This window comes from Acanthopagrus latus, chromosome 14 (assembly GCF_904848185.1).
Source record: "Acanthopagrus latus isolate v.2019 chromosome 14, fAcaLat1.1, whole genome shotgun sequence".
Taxonomy (NCBI): domain Eukaryota; kingdom Metazoa; phylum Chordata; class Actinopteri; order Spariformes; family Sparidae; genus Acanthopagrus; species Acanthopagrus latus.
This window is the reverse complement of record NC_051052.1, coordinates 8244629-8266529: the sequence shown is the minus strand read 5'-3', so window position 1 is coordinate 8266529 and position 21901 is coordinate 8244629. Positions and strand designations below refer to the sequence as shown.

Here is a 21901-nt window from a genome sequence, read left to right as displayed (position 1 = left end):
TTTTTGGTGACTTTCTTTGTTCTTTACTTGCTTTGTTTTATCTACTTGCGAAGTGGAAATGAGCTAAGAGCCAGTAAGCATAAAATTGGAAAATGGGTCCTCACACTCAGCTGTTAACACAAATGCAAGTTGGTACGTGTAAGATGCCATAAGCTCAGACATTATCGCCAGGTATGAGCGTAAAACCTGGCTTAGACATTACCAGTTTGTGCCATATCACCTCAAAGTGGAGCGACAAAATAGTGTAGTTGCCCCTCCATTCTGGCGCCAGTGACACAGCCTGTAGTTAACTTCACGTATTATCAGAGCCAAGTGGGTAACATAGTCTATGAAGCCCATGTCTATAATGCGTTAATGCATTATGTGCATGCTTGTAATGTGCAATAAAGTGCCTGCAGTTGATGATTTAAACAAAACTCATGATTATTATACCCCTTTGTAAAATGCATCATAATCATATTTATATTGCACCTAAAACATGCATTTTTTTTGTTGTAAAGCATTCTGAATATTTTTAATTGCTCACAAATATAAGCTCACAGTTACACATTAAAAGTTTGTTTATAATGCAAATAAGAAACGCTACTCACTGTTTAAAACTGATTATACAGCGCTGTAGGCACATTTAAATTTATCATTATATGTTTTTAATGCAATTTGGATATAGGCGTCATAATGAGATATAATTATTGTTATAAAGCCTTAAATATATAAATAAAAGCTTATACTATTATACAGCTCACAGGTGCATTATAATGTATTATAAATATGTTCATGTAAAAACAATGTTGCAACGTTGAGTTATAATTATTGTTTAATTAATGAATTGTAATAGCTATGGTTGCACAGTGCTATGGGCGCGTTATAAAGCATTAGTGTGTGTTCATAATGTGTTATAATGCATTATAAGCATGGGCTTCATAGAGAGTTGCAGTTGGATTATTACCACCCACAGCTGCAACACTTAACAACAATAAGTCAATTAATGGATTAGTCAGTCAAGAGAAAACAAATCGCCAACTATTTAGAAAATTGACTGATTGTTTCTGTCACTTTTCAAAAATGTTAATCATTGGCCACTCTTTGTTTTCATTTATGATAGTAAATGAAGAATCTTTGGGTTTTGGACAAAAGAGGCAATTTGAAGATTTCATCTTCGGGCTCTGGGAAATTGTGATGAGCATTTTTCAATTCTTTTTTTGACATATTATTCAGTTGTATCCATTTAGCAGAGGCCCTTCTTTGTGTGGCAATTCTGTGCTTAAGTAAAACTCCTTACTCTGTTTATGGTGAAAGATTTGGTACTGGAATAAGAAATAAGGCAGGCAGCCCACTACACTCTGACAGTGACTTGATACAATACCCTCTGTGTGCTCATATGTGGAGCTCTCACTCTGCTCTCCCAGTTGGAAAGTAGGGAACAGATTCAGCTCACACTTGGATGAGCCCAATATAGCCTAACCCTCCCATCTTTTCAAAGCAACTGTGTAATCCAGCCTCCATGGTTATACTCCTCATTTTTACCACCAGTGTAATCCTACATTACAACTGAACCCACTAAACCTCGGGTGACATATGTTCCACACTCTGAAAGGTAGTCTAATCACCCAGCTCTTTTTCTTCACCCTATAATTGATCATATCACATGTGGCCTTGATTAAACACCCACTCGCACTTCAGAATTAATCATGCATTGCATGAACTTAGCATTAATCACGGTATAACCCCCGCTCCATCTCCATTCCTCAGTCGGACTGTAATGGGATATTCATCTCTTCAACAATTAATAACATCGGCATGGGGGCTCCTGCGCACTCGCCCCATTCTCTCTGTTCCCACAGTGTTATTTTAAGCTGGTCGCAGGCGATGATTGAGGGGTCGCGACGAGAGCTTAAATGGGATTTATTAGTGTAGATGCCAGAGGTGAAGAGAGAAGAGAAGGAGTGAAGAAGCGGCGAGGTGACTGCGAGATTGGAAGAAGTGGAAATAGAGAGATGGGCAGAGCAAGACGGAGAGAGGACCTAAAGGTGATAGAGTCATTGGCATGTTTTCACACGTGTGCCCGCTGGAGAGGCATCAATCTTCTTTATCTCTTTCAGCTTTTTTTTTTTTTTTTATACCTCTGTGTTTTTCTCTCTGTAATAACCCCCTGCCACCTACCGGGTGATTCATCTGAAACGCTCAGCGGCAGAGCTCCTCTGGGGTTCATAGAATACCTGCCACGACGTTCCGCAAGCGTACAGAATGACACACGCACAAAGGAATAAGAGAGCTGGAAAATAGATTATTATGCTCTTCTCAAAGATTCACTTGACCGTAGCAAAATGAGAGGAGCCGATCATATACTGGCGCAGCTGCAGAGCATATAAAGCACCAAGGAGATGACTGACAAATACAGCAGCTGCCACCCAGAATTCTTCAGAATGGAGGTCCAATGCTTATGAGGGGTTAATGATAGATCACTCTAACTTTTCACTTTTGTGTTTTTCAATGGGTCATTCCATGGGTCAATGGGCCAATTTAACCTATGAGCAATGATAAAAATAAATATTTACTCCCCCTGTGGCAAGATGAAAACTGTAGTCACAGCAGGGACAATAACTGGCCTGAAATGATGCTCTCAACATCTGTTCAAGACTCCTCAATTTCAATGTCAATAATATTGTTTCATATTTGGGTAAATACACCCATTTGCTTACATGCAGGGACGCAAATGAGAAGATTGATGCCACCTAAGCCTATAAGTTACATATGATGCTACTAAACAAATGGCAGCCGCTAGGAGTAGAATTTTAGTTGAAAACATTTTAAAAGACTATCAAAAGAACAAAACAAAATGTGAATAACTGGCAGTTTTGACATTATGGCGCCTATGTATCGTGTTATCCAGAGACGTCCACTGAAGTTAGCATCCAGTGTAAACTGCTAGCTGCATGGCTAACTGAGCCAACTAGCTGAGGGCAGCTACAGTTAGCAGCAGTTAGCCGTTATATCGATGACACAATGTTTTGAATAAGAATTTGACAGGTGTCAAATTCTTACATACTGCATCTTTAAGGGATTAGGGATTAGAGATTCACAACATAATTTCTGCACCAGATAAAGCTAAAGGTGAACATTTTATTTGCCCTCTCTAGGAGGATGCTGCCAATGACGCATGGGTTAATGGGATGAAATATTAAAAGACAGTGGCTGAGTTGAAACATTGTAACTTGAAGACAATAAAACATCACTATAACCAAAACATTTCATCACTATCAAAATTTTCCAGTCACATAGCATTAATGCTGGCAAACATTATCAGTGTAGCTTCGCTTCAGTGTCCTGTATTTAAGAGACGGCGCCAAATCCCTGTTTACAATGTGTGCGCAAACATTGGGACTCATACTCCTGTGAGCTTTACATCCATTTACATCTCCAACACATTTAATAATGTCAAATAACAAGCACGGTGGCGTCCACGTCTTGCCTTTGGGACCACCTCACAGGTCCAGCTGCACTCTCTTTGGCGTTCCTCGTATGGCTAACCTGATGCCAAAAACAGGACGTTTCTTGGCGAGCACGGGCTTTGTGATCAAACGTCAAAGTGTGCCAGGTTCTTTGAAGCTTCTTGGCACCGGTCAACCACGCCAGATATTCTCTACAGCGCCCCCAGTGGACATGTCACAAAACCATGGGGACAGATGTTTTACCTCCAGGGTACACATCCAGGACACATTATTCATATCCATCTTTTATTTAGAAGGTTGTCCGAGGTTATCAACAGAGGACAGGACACATAATGTAGCAGCATTAAAGTCTGTTGTGTGTATTAGGATTTCAATAGGGTCACGTTGACTGTTTTAATGTCATTCATTGCTTTCAGTTCATGGTGTTCGAGGTAAAAAAGTCATGTTCGCAAGGACAAAATACCTCAAAGCATGTTTGAATACTGAGAGAGATCTCATTAACAGATTTTAGTTTCGTTTCATAGACAGACAGGAAATGCGCGTCCTTTGAAGCCATCAATCCACTCTGCACTTGGTCATGAGTGAATGCACAATGCTTTGTGATTATGTGTACAGCAATATCTGAATACTCCATATATGTGATATAAGTATTGAGGCGCAAACTTGTATTTTATTTTGGTCTTTTCTTGTCATGCTGTTTTCTACTTCTACTCCACTACAATTCAGAGGGGAATATTAATTTCACCCCATTTATGTTATAGCTAATTAGTGGTATAAATTACACACAGAGCAGATGGAGACCTTTCCTGTTTGTATTCAATAACAAAAAATTGAGCAAACTATCAACAGAATGTTGGGACATAACATAAAAACCTCGGTCCAAAGCTCCTGTGCAAGCAGTATTAACACCAACGCTTCCCGAGTAGTTTGGCTAGCTGCACTGCTAACAGAGCTAACTGGCTAACAGTAGCCACAGTCATGGAACAGAGAAGGCATTAGCAGCAGTTGGCGGTCAGCATGGTGATATGTTGTCCCTTTCTGATGGCTGTATGAATTCAGCAGGTAGCCACTTCTTCCATATTGCACCTCTAAAACCTAAATAGTAGAATCCTGTTTTATATATTAATGCAATCAGATATATTATATTGGTAGACCAGTCACAGGAGACATTCACCTTCACTAATACTTAAACATGTGAATAAAGAATATTTTCCTGAGTATACTTAGATATATCTACCTGAGTAACATGTCATTGCAGTGATTTTTAACAATTCGTACTTGAGTCAAGGATCTATAAACTTCCTTCATCATTGATTGACAGCTTGATATCCGCCATTACCACCTAACCCAATCACCTACAGTTGAACCCCCCCCATACCTACTATTTACTAAATGGAAGATGTGTTATCAGCTTCCTCATCATGGGAATTCAACAGTTTCAGTCTCCAACCTGTGAGGTGAAGCTCATTTTTTTTTTAACCTGTCTACAGTTTCCCAAACCATGTAATGATAGGCCGACACTTAAGTAGTAGTGCATAATCCCTCTGTGATGTTGAACTTCACAAGTTCACCCAAGGTGTGTGAACATTAGCTTTGTTAAGGCACACGATCTTATCTGATTAAAGAGAAGCAGGTTCGTCCTGAGGTGAGCCTGCATGAGAGGCACCCAGGCACCGCTGAAGTTTACTAGACACGGTCTCCATCCACCAGCAGCCTGAGGCAGAACAGACAGAGAAGGTGTGGATGCTACCTTAACGCACAATGGAGACATCTTTGAATAACTCTTTGAATAATTCACGCGAGGTCGACAACACGGCAACAACCGGCTTACATTGTACGCAAGTTTGTTTTTTTACTATATGCATTAAATAAACATAGCCTGTGCTTCACCAGGCCTTTTGTTCGACAGCAGTTCCTGTGTCTCCATGAGTGTCACGGGAGGGAGAGAAGCATGCGAGTCAACGGTATGATAAACCCACAAGAGCTTTCAGTATTCTCAGATGGATGTTCGGTTGAGTGCGAGACAGAGCCGCCATTACCGAACAGCAGCCGACAGTGATAGCACTCCATGCTCCTTTTCATGCTCGCTGCTATGCCACAGGGGGAAAAAAAAAAAAAAGACATTCAGGTTTCCACAGCGTTGAATGCGGCAGTGAATTAAACGGCATGAGGCTGCTGGTTTTAACTACCATCAAGACTGAAAAGAATTAGCGCGGCAGTCAGCTTTTTTCCTGTGCCGCGAATCCACACTGCGAGGGCGGCTGAGCAGTCGTGCCCGTGCTTTATCTGTGAAATATATTAACGCATATACCACTAATGTCTGAATTCTAAACGTTGATATGATATCTTTCTCCGTTCATACGTCGGTATTGTACCTCTAGACAAAAGAGCATCACAGCAATAATAGAGGAGATGTATTGTAGGCCCCCCACTGATATGGCAGTGGGTATATGCCCTTGTACTGCGTACTGATTAACAAATGGAACAGTCATGCAACAGGAGAACCCTGTAGAGGCTTGAACAACCAAGTTAAAGTGGCTTAAAAGTGGCATGGAGAGGCTGTGGTTCTTCTATATGGAGAGCTATATATTCCCTTGCCAAAAAGGCAGTGGGACATTTTGGATTATTGTAGAAAAAAAAATGTTATCATACTTGTGTATGTTTTGTCCAGCGAGATAATATTCACAGAGTCTGTATATTCAAAAAACATGTATTTTAGAGGGGCGGGTAGAGCAGGTCGGCTAGTGATCGCTGGTTCAAATCCCAGCTCCCCGGGGCAAAGCTGAGCTGCATGTGGAAGTGTCCTTGGCCGAGAAACTGAACCCCAACTTGCTCCTGATGTGCTGTTGGCACCTTGCATGACAGCCTCTGCCATCAGTGAGGGCCCCGCGATGAGCTGGCGACTTGTCCAGGGTGTACCCTGCCCTCTGGGGGTTTCCTCTGTGGCTGTATGGATCCCGAACATCCAGGCCAAGACTTCCTTTGAAAGCTAATAAAAAGCTAAATCTTTCTTGATTTTATATTATCAGCTATCTTTTTTATAGAAATTAGGCTAGTCTCCAACCACCCGGTGATACTGATACTGACTGTTAGCTTGTGGGTCATAGTAGCTAGATAGCTAGCAGGGCAATATCATTTTCTTACATTTGCAAAGAATGTGGTTGAGGTCTTTTTACACAGAATTTGGATCAGTTTTGGGGTTCTGCTCCAAAGTAGCCAAATCTATGTACTGTTTATGTTTACACCCCTAGGTTTCACACATTCTGCCCAGCACAACCATGAACATCTGTTAGTGACCCCCAAGCAATTCCACTACAGTCAGCGATGGGTTAAGTGCCATGTTAAAAAGTAATGCAATCTTTGGTTATCAGATCACACAAACTGTTATGAGATTACAGTAATCTTTTATTCCCTCTATCCCTCAAATTACTGGCCGCGTTGCCCATCAGTTCTGGCCGCCGTGCCATTCCCGGTGTCAGCTCTGTTGTCAGCCAGCTCTCTCAGTAAGTAGGGCTGATAATGTCTGCTGCAGATAACAACGGAGGGATTCCCTGAGCTGGTGTCTCTCATGCTTTCCCAGTCCATTAGCCAGCCATGCTGCCTGTGTGGCTGACAAATGACTGAATTAGATCTGAGTGTCATTCGATGGGGAAAAATATCTTTCCTCTCTCCTTCTAGATCCTTGACACATGCTCTCTTCCTCTGCTGTGTCTGAGTTGCACACTCTCCCCGTGATGTTTCTCCGCCTGTGAAGTCTGATTCTTCAGTACATCGTTTCCTCTCGCTTTTTCCTCATCCAAGAATTTCCTCATTTCATGACACAAGGCCATGCCACTTTTCTTCTCCGTGTGTGATTACATATCCTATTATTCTTTCTTTACTTGGTGCAAACTTGTTTTTTGTGAGATGCTGGGCTCATGATGAAAGACTTCCAGGGATAGATTTATTGCATTTTTACACACACACAATTTCACAGTATATCGTTCTTAAGTTGGTCACTGTGTCAGATAAGGCCATTATTGAGCTATTTATTCTTGCCATGTCTTGGCCACGAGACTTCGCAGACTACATATTGGTACCCGACCTTTCATGGATTGCTTTCACGACAGGGAAAACATGCTCGGGACGACTTCTGGGAACAACAATGAAAACGACAGTTGTGCGTATGATGCTGGCCGTCTCATATTCAGAGGAGCCTGAAAAAGAAAGAAGTAACCTTTTCTCTGTTTCAGAGTTCCTCCTTGGATCACCGACAACATCATTGAACTTTGTCCTCCTTTCAGCCAAAATTTTAAACATGTCGTGGAATGCAAAATGATTCTAACATGCTACTGCTTTTGTCAGGATGTCGTGAGGTGTTCCAGATGTGGTGTCCGTTTTCATCCACGTCGACACTGTACAGAACGATCGATCGACGTGCCAGACACCCGGTGTGTTGTCGTGTGAACCTGGCAAGTTGATGATTCAAGATAAAATAGCCAATAGAAAACACAGATGATTCACGCCACAAGAGTGAGTGATTACCATTCATATAAATGTGTCAATACTTAAATGTACCTTCCGTAACTTATGCCGTTGGTTGGCTCTGATTTATCTTCACTCCTGTTTATCAACCCGACTGCGGCAGGGATCCACAGATCTGACCCCCACTGTCACTGGTTTATGTGCTGTAATGCTGACCACTGACTGGACTGTTGGGTAGAGGACGGAAGAAATGAGAGCTGAGAGTTGAACTGTCGTTTGCCATCGTTTGCCAACATTATCTTACGGCTAATGTACAGGACAGAGATCTGGCTGTTTGGGGAATACACGCTGCGTGAGTTACCCCCAATAAACATGAATGAACAATTTCCTTGTAGCGAATACACCATTCAACAATCATCACTGCAGATGGAAGTCCATTTGTCTGTAGTGACTCACAAATGTCAGTACACGCCACAAAAAATATATCAGAAACATTTTGACGTTTTGAGGCGTTTCAACACAGAACTCCTACACATAACATACGTAACCTACAACATCTTTATTATTGACGGTCATTGACGGTCCAATTCTTCTAGCGTGACAGATGCTTTCAAAAGAAGGTTTTGGTGGTTGAAGCTGGGGAGAGACCCAAAGACTACAAAACTGTGCAAACAATTCAGCCTGCAGCTTTCTCTTTGACTATAGACAAAAGTATTCACATAGCCACCTCAGCTGTCTAAACTCTTACTGGTGCCACTCTGTATATCCCAAACTTTTAATTACATTTGATGAGCTGCCATAAAAATCCAATTTCCCTCAGTTGTCTGCAGGCCCCTTCTTATTGCTCTGGCACAGGAGACCTCGCATTGCACATGGACTACAAACATCCACCTGACCGAGCAGTAGGGGACTCACTCAAAAACCTCTCCCATCTTTGTGTCCCACTGCTGTGCACTCTTTCCTCAAGATGTCTTCCCCTCTCTGCACCACTTTGATTCAGTTCTCCGTGCACTTTCTCCCAGCATTTGAAACCCCGCGTACGCCTCTATCAAGTCCTCTCATCTCCCGTACATTTCTGCCCATCTCTCTCTCTCTCGCTCTCTCTCTCTCTCCATCCTTTACACAGATCTCTCGCTCTCCTCTGGCCCAGACGAAAATACGGTTCATTACATTTTTAATGTTGTTTTGTAATTGCTTGGCACTCTCAACATGTAAGAGCAAATAATGTTTCGGAGCGTCCGTTTACATTTTGGTGCGCTGGGATCTCAATCAGCCCTCTGTAAGCGTTAAACGAAACATGATTTATTTTCATCCATGCTGACTGCAAGCTGTGAGTATCACTGGGGCTGAAGGAGCTCTTAATGCTGGATGTTAGAAGACATGTGGAGATTACGCCATTCTGCAGAAAAGAATGTTCTGTTTGTGCATCCATTTTGTGTATTTTAAAATGCCACATGCTGCGACGCTGTATGTTGTGCTTTATGCAGAGCTGAGGCATGCAAAGAACGTTTAATGCTCCCGGCCTTATTCCTTCCATGAGTGACAGTATAGCTGTTTTATTCTTGCTTCAGTTTTCATCGCCTCCATATCGATTTTGCCTTTCGCTGCCAACAAGTCTCCCCCACAGCTCGTCAGGGTCAGCATTAGACTGCACATTATCTCAATATTGCTTTGCCTGGGAGACATGGCCTGTGAACAAACGCATGAAGGGGGGGAGAAATCAAAGGTTTTTTGGTAGAATTATGTGCACCAGCAGAGAGAGAGATTTTTTTTACTCTACAAACAGGTCCACGCTGTGCTGTTATTTTAAATGTAAAAAGAAAGCAAATATAATGGTGAGTCTTGGTGAGATCCAATTACCCATTCCTTTGCAAAACCGTTAACACCTCAGAATTATGTGACACATTAAGACACAAACACCGAAAGTAGAAAAAAACAAAAGCAATTTTAGACTGCTGGGCAACCAGCAAGAGCAAGCTACAATTTTAAGCATTCAACAGATATAATCCCTGCCACGCCTTTAACACACATGAACACACACTGCCTGACCACACAGACACAGACAGCCCTGTAGCTGTCTTTGCTTTTTTTGTCTAATAAATAAATACGACTTATAAATACAAGCAGAACAGAAGAAAAAGAAAATAGGCTGTCTGCTGTGACTCTGGTCTATGGCTCAGGGGGCTATGTGCTTTGTGCTAATGTTAACCGCTACAAAAGTGTGTTGCCACAGCAGTTCTTTTTATTGGGCTCAGGTGCTTTGTGCTATGAGCTAATTGCTTAGCAGCTGAATGACAGTCTTTCACTGCTGCTGTGGCTCATTCGTTCTTTGGCTTGGGTGCTGTGTGCATTGTGCTAGTGAGTTAGCTTGCTGCAGAGCAACAGGCTCAGGGGCTGTGCATTGTGAGTGCAGCATGGCGTTGTCATTGCTAACCATATCTGATTACGTTATGTCTCACTCATGAGAAAAGGACACCTTATAATCATAATGAATGCTAACAACAAACTTGGCTATTGCTAGTACTCACCGCTGTCCAGCCAGCATGTTAGTATTGGGAAATTTTGGCTGCACTTTCTCTGCTGTTCTATTGCCAGTAGCCCGCTGATAGCTTTAACCATACATCCACCTAGCCTTCTGGAAGAGACAGGCGAGTAGCCTGTCCAGTGTTTTCATACTGGCCAAATTAGACGATTAAATGATTTCTGGAACGTAACAAATGAAGTTTGCATCAAGGGTACTTCGAGAATTCAGCTACAGCCAGGATTTGTTAGCTTACTTTGGCATAAAGATTGGAAAAACAGTGATAAGACTAGCCCAAAGCAAAACATACCTATCAAACCATCCAAAGCTCAGTAATGGACACGGTTGTTGTTAAACCCAAATTGTGGTTTTAAGGAGGGCGTTATGTGTCTGACTATTTCTTGGGTGGACACAGAGAAGTAACCTGGAAATGACAGCACACAGTCATGACAAAACAGCTAGGCTAACAAGCTAATTAACGGACTTGTTTTCTTTTAAACAGCCAGACTAGCTGTTCCCACTGTTTTCAGTCTTTATGCTAAGGTACACTAAGTGGCTGCTACTGCCAGCTCTCAGCAAGAAAGGGATTCTCCCAAAATGTCCAGCTTTTACTTTAACAAGGCCTGGGGACAATGAGTTTTTGCTGAAGATGTAAAACTCTGAAACAGTTGACAAAACATTTTATAAAGTCTTAAAAAGGGGGGGGCAGTATTCCTCTCCAATTTGCCATTTACTTGTGCAAAATGCGCAATGCATAGTATTTGTAATATCAGCTTACAAATAGAAAAGAGAAAGGCTGAGGCTAAAAAGATCCATGCATGACACTGATGTCAAAACAAAGCAAACTGCTCCCCATGTCTCTCCTATCTACCAACCTGCGGAAGCCGAGCGCCTTAGCAAAAAAACAGCTCCTCCTACCTGTCAAAACACAAAGCTGCTCGGTAAGCCCACAAGATTTCACACAGGAGCCGAGCTCTCGCTGCTTTGTGGTGGGACAAATCTGCCTTTCTTCTCACTTCAGCGAGCACTTTGAAATACCCAGCCCCAAACAAACTGATGCGATGCAGACAGAGGAGGAAGACAACTGGAGCAAGGCACAGGAGGAGGAGGAAGGAGCGAAAGATACGAGGCAAAGCACGAAAATCTGTAAATAGAAGCAGAGGAGAAAGTCAAACCAGTAAAGAGAGAGGTCAGATGGAAACAAAACAAGAAGAAGTAGAGATCAGCACTCGACAGCTGCAACTGTAAGCCACCCTCCACTAGCACACACACACACGCTTTGTAATAAATGTCCTTATTACAAATAACTTCAGTCAAGATCTTCATCTCTAATTGGTCCTCCTCGAGATAAAAATGCAAGAATAGACACACTTCAGTGTGCACCGAGTGAACGATGTAAATGCTTGCCAATTATATACCGAAATGAATGTGCAATGATGAGAGGAATAATGAAGAGGAAAGACAAATAAAGGGTAAGATTAAATAAAGATAAAGACAGCATGGAAGGAAGACAAACAGATGATCAGCGGGTGTGTTGAACTGTTAACAAGTCTAAACTGATTTCTCTTTCTTCTCTCAACAGCATTTTTTTTTGCACTGATAATCGTCAAACCTACTGTAAACATCTTGTACCCGACAAATCGAGCGCTGCTTCTCAAATTGACGGTAAAAGTTCCATTGGCATAAGTCTTCAGACATCATAAAAGCTGCCAAGTCTTTGCTTTCACTCACTTACTGCAGGTCTGGGGAAGCCTCTATAGACGTTTTCTTGGGACAGGCATCATTTCAAGTAGATGATTGACGAGTGATATGAGACATCTGTCTGAGACATCAACATGAACCCTTCATACTGAATAAATGTGGCAGTCACAATGCTTTCCTTTGTGAGCCACAAGCACACACAAATTATTGCACCAAAGTCCCCATGATTGTTGCAGCAGTATACTCGCAGAATCGAGCTTCTGTCATTTTATACCTACAACGCTCATCATGTGGGGGAAATAAGTCAGTTTGTTTTTGTGAGGAGTGAGATGAGAAGAGTGATGCCGCACTAGTGTCAAAATGCGAAGCTGACTGAGAAAAGTAGGGAGCAAAGCATGTCCGTCCAAAAGTAACTAAGGGGCTGTCTATATGACACCAGTATGACACATCTGGGTAAAATTGGGAATAAAATAACAATGGTGGACTATCAATTTTTGCTTGTGCTGCTGACTCAAATGAGTTTATTAATGCTTCTGCAGCTGTCCTGATGTGACGGCTCACCGCTCTATAGAAGAAGTTTGTATGGAGGCGTTATTCTGTGGTGTTTGATCACCTGCAATCTGGATATACAGGTGTACTACTATACTGAGGCAAGCTAATTGTCTCTTAGCTTTAGCCTTCATTTTACACAGGTCCCACTGATACTTATCTTTTCATATAACTCGAGGCAAGAAAGTGGATAAGCATATTTCCCTACTTTGTTGGGGGGGGGGGGGTTTCAGAGGCAGCAGGTCATTTCATCATCTTCACCACCCCAAGTCTGCTGGGCCCAGCACAAAACTTCAGCTGATTTCAAGAAAAGCATGCGCTCCAGGAGGAATTTGGAGGGTTTAAGTTGGATTTGTAAAGTGAGTGGTCAGTCACACCGGGGGGGGTCTTCTCTCCAAGACTAAACCGTTCCGCATCCCAGCTCCAACTGCCCACAAACACCATAGGCAAGGCGCAAGAAATAAACTGAGAGAAATTATGTTTCCTGGATTCTACTGGCCGTATTAGTCACATGCAAATGGGGCCTGGTGCAGGCAGCGGAGCAGCTGATGTGAGAAGACACTGCATCCTGATCTCACGCGGAATTGGCACGCGGTTGGATTAAATTAACGTCACATTCCTTTGTCTGATATGGACAAGAAGTGTACCATGAGGTGACGCTTTAACAATAAATCAAGCGAAAGCATGACTAAAACCTTACCCTCAGATTAGCCAAAACAATTTAACGCAACATTAACCTCAAACACAAAGCTGAAATAAGTGGATTTGTTGGAAGTTGGAATATTATGACAAATAGCGGCATCACTTTTTTACCGTCGATGATGATGATGAAAACTATGAGACTGTGTGGAGCTGGGAAACTGGCTGCGGGACTCACCCATGCAATTAATAGTGGTCACATTAGAAAAGGGAATGATTCAGATGTCTGTGGCCTCTTTCTGAATCCGCCACATCTCGAGTGTACGAGCACAGGTCGCGTCCCTTCTGCTGCATTACACATGCACACGTCCTCAGCATCGCACTGGAAGACGCGGCCCGATGGGAGCGTGGACGCCAGTGCAGGGAATAATCCGGAAGAATCACCTATCACGGGTAAAACTTACATTTTATATGACGTTTCTGTTTATTTCTAATAAAACTCGCCTATGGAGCTGGGAAAACCTGAACGTGCATATACACACATTCTTGTTCAGTCACAATGCAGAAATTCTACACTCCTGTGCGTTTTCCCCTGTCTGTCAATCACGCCCAAAGTGGTATGACAGCTTTTGACCCACTCCAGCGCTGCAGCTCATATAACCAGCCTACTAACTGGGGGATAATAACAGTGAAGCACAAAGCCTATCTTCTACGTGTTAGTGTGCCTCTGTGTGTGAGCATCGGAGTGACTAAGAGGCAGAGAAAGGGGAGAGCGAATGGATGGTGGGGTCACGAGGCTCCGAACATCCACTTAAGTCCTGTGAAAATGAGAATTGTTCGAAGCACTCAAAGAACCCACCTCATGCATCCTTCACCGTTCTGTTTTTTTTTTTTTTTTTTCCCCGGCACTGGCAGCGACTCACACCTGGATTGCCAGTCATTTTATTCCCCCCTCTGTCAGCCAAATAGAATCCTAGACGTCGGAGGCAGGCGCCTGATGATCATTGACATTGAGAGAGCTCTGCTCAGTGACCCCTGCGACCCAGAGCCTTAAATCTCCAAACGAGAAACGGGGAGGGAAAGGAAAAAAAAAAGGGGAGGAGCAGTTTATGATATCGCACTTCAGTGAGCAGCGGAGAAGAGAAAAATAAGTATCAATTTTACGAGGGGCTCTAAATCAGGATGGGTTTGCGGAGACGACTTTATCGTTCAATCTGGCCGCCTGCTCTGGAGGTGTTAGCGAGGTTAGACAAGCGAGCGACGAGCACGCCCGCCTCGCCATAACAATAATCATCTAGCTAAGCCTGCGGCTCACGACCTGTAAATTGATTAAGGAGAGGACGGTGACAGTGAGATTCTCCGCGAGGTTCTCCGAAAGACGCTGCGCGGTGAATCTGCGGGCCTTCATTAGATGGAGTGTCTGTCCGAGCATGCCGAATCCACGGCGTAGATGATGAGAGGGTGTGAGGGGGTAATGGGAAAACTCCAAACTCATTGGCGGTGTTTATACGAGCTGTCTACCATGAAGAGAAGGGCCACGGCCTGCTTTGTCCCGAGATGAATAAAAAAATCATCTTCTCTGTCTGTTTCATTACGGGGAATCATTTCTCCCAAATCAGAGCAGATAAATCATTTAGAGAAGAACGAGGGAGGGTGTGTGTGTGTGTGTGTGTGTTGAGCGATAAAAAGCCTGTGTGTAAGTCCACCTTCTGTATCTGTCCACCCTTGTGTGTGTTCTTGTGTGCAGGTGCGTTACAACATCCATGTTTGTGTATGTGTCTGTTTGTGTGACTGTCAACTTGAGAGTCAACAGACGGCACGAGGAAGCGGATGGTTATTTCTGTATCGGGGGGTTGTGGGGGGGGGGGGGGGTCTTGCCCGAGGAAGCATGATTAAGATGCTGAATCAGACTCCCTGTTCAAACATCACAGCAGAATCATGCAACTTTAACTTCTTCCGACCCGTTGACACAAACAAGTAAGACATGACTCCATTCAACATTAATCAGCCCCTCCAGGAAACTCCAGGATGCTGCCACGGAGGACTTGTTTATGCGAGATAAACAGTTTCCACGCAATTATTGCACGGCCTTGCAATTTTGGCCCATCTTTCTACAGCAAAAGTCATCACAGAAAGAATGACGAGGGCGACAGCTCATTGATGAAAAAGGTTGCTCGTTTTTAGAAAATGTGTATTTACAGGGCAAGAAAAAAAAGACGATGTCGGCTGCAAACAAGGAAACAATCCAATTTTCGAGTAGTTTTCATCGTACTTTTGTATTCAGGATGTTTGTCAGAGGGCTCTGTCCTTAGAATCCAAGGGTGCCATTTTACAGCTAGTTTTAAAATACACATATGGTGAACCAAGCTATTGTCTGCCAAGTGATACAGAGGTATTCGCTGTTACAACACCAGACTAAAGAGCAGTTCCTTTCCTCAGGCTGAGGCGGCTGTGGCTCGGGGTAGAGCCAGCGTCTCGTTATCAGAAGGTTGCTGGTTAGTTTCCCCTGGTCTGCACGTCAACTTGTCTATGGGCAAGATACTGAACCGTAAACTGCTCCTGATGTGCTGGTCGGCACCTTGCACAGTAGCCACCACCATCAGTGTATCAATGTCTGTATCAATTATTGTTTTTGGTCAAAAGCGTCTGCTAAATGCCCTAAATGCTCAAAAAGATGTTTCTTGTGTGTGGCATATAGGGACGACAGCTTGCAAGTTGCAGTTGTGCAAGCATGTGTTGTAGAAAAACAAATAAATGAACCTTGGACCTTAAATACTCAAAGTACTGCTATTGCGTTTCACTAAGTGTCTGTGAGAGAATGCAATCGTCCTGACAGATCCGGAAGAAGCAGGAAAGGACTCAAAGGAAAGATCAACACAAAACAATTTACAAATCAAACTATTCGACTGACGTTTTATGGCTAGCGATGTAACTTGAGTGGCCCATCACTTTGGTCCAGTCTGTATTATCTCAAGAAATGTATGGTTTCTTACTGAGTTTTTCTCTAACACCATCATAAGGTTGTTTTTTAGTCAGAATGCAGTCACACCATCACACCATCCTGGGACTGCATTTTGGTTGCCAATTTCTGTGAATTCTGCACTACCGTGAGCATTTTTGTCCAATCAACACAACTTTTTCGGCAAATTTGACCAATCACCATAATGATGCTGTGCTGAGGCGAGAGCTGAGAACCGATCTACACAAAACGGGTGTTGGAAATTGCAACATCACTTCTGGAGGGAATGAAAATGTGTCAACAACTACTGGATGGATTGCCATGCAATTGTGTGTAGATGCTGACATCGCGTACATGAATCCCGTTGGCTTTGTTGATCACCTGACTGCACGACTGGCATTCAACTGATCTAACAAGAACACTTTGGATACGCCGGACGTAGAGTAAAATTAGCGCAGAAATTCTGGAGGCTTGCCCAAAAAAACATTTTGTGAGGTCAATTATTATTTTTACCTTTTCCCACTAAATTCTGCTGACTTCATCCGTGACTCCAACTGGACGTTTGTGCCAAATCGGAAGAAATTCCCTCAAGGCATTCCTAAGATATCGCGTTCCCAGGAAAGGGACTGACAACCTGAAAACATAACGCCTCCGGCTATCGCTGGCATGGAAGTGTAACAATGAAAATTTGTCTGCAAAGAAAGTCAGATAAAGGATGAACAATGCAGCTCTGATGGACAGAACCGAGAACCCTCATGCTCAGAGAAGCCAGGAGGCAAAGACTGGAGTCCATGCTGACATCAGAGCCTGCACTGGCATATGGAGCAGACTGTGGCCTCCTCACGCTTCCTGTGTTCCTGAACTGACAGGTTCTGCTGCCCCGCCGGTGAACTCTTACAACTGCCCCATTTCTCTACACAGATACAGGGAGTGTACTGTAAAATTACATGATCCTGCAGTATTTAATTGTTAGAGACTGAGGGAGGATGTTCCCTCTTGCTCGTCACAACCTGTCTCATTATTTCTCACACTCTCTTTGTCATGCAGTAGCTTTCTGGAGGGAGCGAGTGCAATCACTAATCACACAATGCTGTTCTCTCCTACACTTTACCTTGCTGCGAGTCCAAAGTGGATATTACCCCGGAAATTGCCTTGTTACAAATTTTATACCATCATTTACATGTCTCAAAGTTTCGGCTGTTCTGTTGAACATATCTGAAAGATGTAATCTTCTTTATTCAACTATGTAGCTCTTTTTATTACCCATGCTTGTCATCATGGCAATCTTGGTTAATTAAGAAGTTGTGACTTTGATTCATTTGAGTTAAAGATTTCAACTTGTATCAGATGTATTGCTTCTGAAATTGTGTACAGACATTCATGGTCAGAAGAAGATTATTCCTAATGATTTGGTTACCTTACCTCTAGTACTTACAAGGTGAAATTTTCGGTGACAGATCTTGACATTTCTAGCTCACGTCATGCCTTTTGAGCTTCATCTATCCATATCATTTAATTTCTCCCGAATGTTTCAAATCCTTATCCTGACTGTCAGAATATCTAATCTTTGTACATTTTCTTTTTTTTATCATTCATATCAAGCTGTGTAGATACATCTGTGATTACCATTTGAGAATTACCCCAGAATCACGAGCCTTTGATTTTGCACTGAAACCTTCCAACCTCCCGGGTTGTTCCGCATGCTTGGCACAGCTGGAATCATAAAAAATGCATCCAGTGTATGTTCATCCCAAGCGGCTACCACCATGGCTGAGTGGAGATAGCAAAGCAGGAGAGCCGTGAGATGCCCATCATCTAATAGCCACTAAATGATAGCTCTGAGAAAACTCTGATTGTCTGTGCAAAGAATGAATTAGTCTCTTTAGTCACCATGACCATATTTCGCTCCAATCTACATTTGATCCTATTTACTATTTATTTATTTATGGATGACTTGTCTATCCCCCTCTTAATCAAGCATTCACCCAACCAGCTGAAGCAAACTGGCTTTCACAAGTGTTCGAGCACATGGCCAGAGACTATGCATTCTTTATTCAGAGCTTTGAGGAATCAATAATGATCCAGTGATATCCACTGAGTTGAAATGCCGAGGCAAGGGCTGAGAACCGAATCGATTCAGCCCCTTCCAAAATCTGTTAGCAAAGAGGAGCTGAAAGCAGAGGTGCATGCCGAGCATGCAAGTCAGGGGAACCCAAAGTTATTACATTTAATCATGAATGGACCGCGGTAGTTTGTGCTAAATTCCACAGCGATCCACTCTATATCACAGAAGTCAACCTGCAGATAGCACTAGAAGAAAACTGAGGTGATCGACACCAACACTGGGATTTATCCTCTGGGGAGCATGACAATACATCCAATAGAACTTCTGGTATTTCAGTGCATAAATGAGAAATCAGAATGAGAATCTATCAGAATCAGAACACTATATTAATTGTTTAAATGTTTACCTGCTGGTGGAGCTAGACGAAATGGGTTTCACAGACGCCAGTAGGATTCTTCCTCTGTGCACCAAGACAACCCGAGTTTGGACTTGGCTGTTTCTTTTCAGGAAGCACTTTTTGGGGGTTATCAGTGGGAGGCTGCTCCACACATATTTCAGTTCATGAGGAAAATGTTTGTCCTGGAACAGCAAAGAATACAGAAAAAATGTTCACTGATGGAATTTTTTTGAATGTGCTCTCTGCCTAGAAAGATAACATTGCCAACACACAGTGGACAGACAACGGTTTGCATCAGCAGACCAGATCCAAGTTGGATCCCATGACTATTTTTAAACTGACCACAGCTGCTATGCACCAAACTGTGTCGATTCCTCCCCTCCCATATTTACCCAGTGACCACACTGCAGTGCACTGTGGTCCAAAAAGCGTTGTTCCCATAGAGCGCCACTCTCCTTCATAACATAACCTCCTGTGCAGTTATGTTAGTAAAGTCTATACCGTGAGATGCCGTCTGCTGGCCTCGTTCATGTAAAGCTCAGTCCTTGAATCGGCCATTTTGGTGGACACCACACACGGAAGGAAGCACAATCTTTATCTGTTTGTATCAGGTGGTAATATTATTTGTTAGCATTATTTAACTGTTAGAACAACGGGTGCCAGTACTGAGGGACTTTACTTGACCTATTGTCTTGGGTGCTTCATGGGAGGGTGTTTAGCTCGCTGCATACAGTATCCACCATATCTATGCAAACATGTAGAGAAGGCAGCAGAACCATTATGAAACAGACATCTGTAAAACTTTTGGCAGTGCACCTCAAGCTACAAAACAAGGTCGAGTGTGAGTTTTCAGATCCATGGAGGTTTAATGGTTGCAAAACTTTTCCTTGAGCAGAGAAAACTCCCCGGAGGGAAACTGTACTGCACATGTTCTGTAAAACCATGAAGCAAACTTGGAAGAATCCTTCTCTCGGCGTATTAGCCAGGCAAGCAATTCTCACTGGACTGAACGGACGCCATCATCCCCGTTTACTGTCTAGTTTTACTTAAATTTTATGGAGGAGACAAGTCCGGTGTGTTACACGTGCAGAGTGGTCCCCCAGGTATGGATGGCCAAGAGAGGAATAGAAGGCCTGGTGTTAATTAGAAACAATCTGTCTGAAATTGTTTCTCAGGACAATATAACTTTACAAAGGAAAAAACAGTGGCACAAAAAGACGTTTGAGCGCTCCCTGTAAATTTCTCAAATGCGGCTTTTCTTGGAGCAGCTCGTGTCTCAGGGTAGCAGAGCTTCTCTTAGCTCTACCCATTACAAACACAGCTTAAAAACTACAATTAAAATCATAGAAAAAAATATTGATGAGAGGTTTTTCTTTTTAGCTCCTTAGCTCAGTAATTTTAAAGGGACAGTTCACCCCATAATAACAGACAAAAGCACCAACTAAGCTGGCTTAAGTTAAATAGCCTCTTGTCTTTGAGTGGAAAATTTCTTCCTTCTGCAAAGGTGATACAGTTTGCAGGTGTAGTTCTGTGAAAAGAAAACAGTTCCTACATTTAACTGCCCACAACAAGATCTGGAAATATGCTGAGTGATTGCATAATTTCCAGAAAAGGGAAGATGCTGATGAGTTCTTTGAGTGCCACAGGCCGCATGCTAATATATTTGAGTGAAGTCAGACATCCTCAGGGCTAGGGATGTATACCAAGGACCGGTACTTTTCGCTACTGGCTCCTAATTGGATCGGTACCGGGGTACCGTTAAGATTCTGGACAAATAGTGCTGTTATCTGTGGTTTGTTTGTTTGTTTGTTTTACTTTTTTATGATTTTTTTTATCGGTATGTGACATAGATGTTTTTTGAAGGTCTACCCAACTGTAATGATTACAAACAACAACAAACTCCGTGACTTGACGTCGCAGAAACGAAACCGGGTGCCCCTGCCACGGTGCTGCAGTCTTTAGTTAGCTGGGCTGCTAACTTTACTCGCTTTGTTACAGCAATTAAACACACCGCACTTTATCTTCACACTATGCGCGCTCATAGGGTCTGGTGATGTCGCTTACCCCGAGGTTCCACTGGATACTGTCCGCTGCGTTACGGCTCCGATCCGGTTTTGCTCCGCCGTCCGCCACCAGTTGCATTTTGAGTCGTTCACGGCGCAGTGACGTCACGGTGGACAGCTGGCGTTGCAAGGCCGAAGAGTTTCCGCGATAATCACATAATCACTCACGACCGCAGTTATAGGTTATGTTATAAAAACAACAGCAGGAAGTGTTCCCAACCGAAGGCTTAGCAGAAGAGCTTGTGTTTGTCCCCTTTTTTTGAGATTTGTGTGCTGGTGTCAACACGGAGCGTTTTAATTTGAAAAGTAACCGGATGTTATGTTGTCATTTCGGTGCTTGACTTCCTGTCTGCTCGGCGCTGAATTCACCTGAATTGCTGCGTCGTGCTCCGGCATCTGCTAGATAAAGAAGTAGTGGTTATCTGCTCCAGAGTATTTGTAATTGCATAGATTCTGTTCTGTTGCAGCTTTATTATTACCTTGTGGTAATAAAAAGAAGGTTGAATATTTTAACATCTTGTAAAGTCTTTACTTTTTTACACAAATTGTACATGTAGTATCAATAAGAGTGTTGATAAGTATTGGTACCAATAAGGGGCATTGGTATCAGTATTGATAAAATCCTAACAATATACATCCCTACTCACGGCTGTTATCTCCAAACTCAGTCTAAAGGGATACACAGCACTGCAGATAAGTAGAAAAATACAGTATGTACTTTCTCATGGCGTATTATGGTAAAGACTGTAGATTTACCGCAGTGGGCGGACATTTTGGAGGAAAAAAGTGAAGTTACTTCCAACTGAGTAGGACCTACATCAGAAGCCGCCCACAGTATATAACACATAAATTCGCTTTGATGATGCACATTAATGTATGCACCCTATTCCCTTCTGCATGGATATAAAATTCACGCGCTGTTGTCTTTGTATGGTCCTCACACATGTAAAAAGGTGCAGGCGCCCACACACATTTTCATACATACACTCCGGAGGGATAATAACGGCAGATTAGAGAAAGCACAGGCAGCAACAGAGAGCTGCTTCATTACTGGTGGCATTTAGCGGGAGACCCCTGCACCTTACCCAAGACAA

General features: G+C 42.9%; 1 protein-coding gene across 3 annotated transcripts in view; it reads right to left on the bottom strand.

The window, feature by feature from the left end:
• tafa5a (TAFA chemokine like family member 5a) overlaps positions 1 to 21060 on the bottom strand; it is a 266925-nt gene extending 245865 nt beyond the window's left edge. For all 3 annotated transcript variants that reach the window (XM_037122493.1, XM_037122492.1, XM_037122491.1), the window contains exons 1-2: positions 20809 to 21060; positions 18754 to 18926 (exon numbers count right to left, since the gene is read on the bottom strand). In XM_037122493.1, the coding sequence (XP_036978388.1) occupies positions 18754 to 18926; positions 20809 to 20886 (251 nt within the window). In that variant the 5' untranslated portion in view covers positions 20887 to 21060. The remainder of the gene's footprint in view (positions 1 to 18753; positions 18927 to 20808) is intronic.
• Positions 21061 to 21901: the final 841 nt, after the last annotated feature.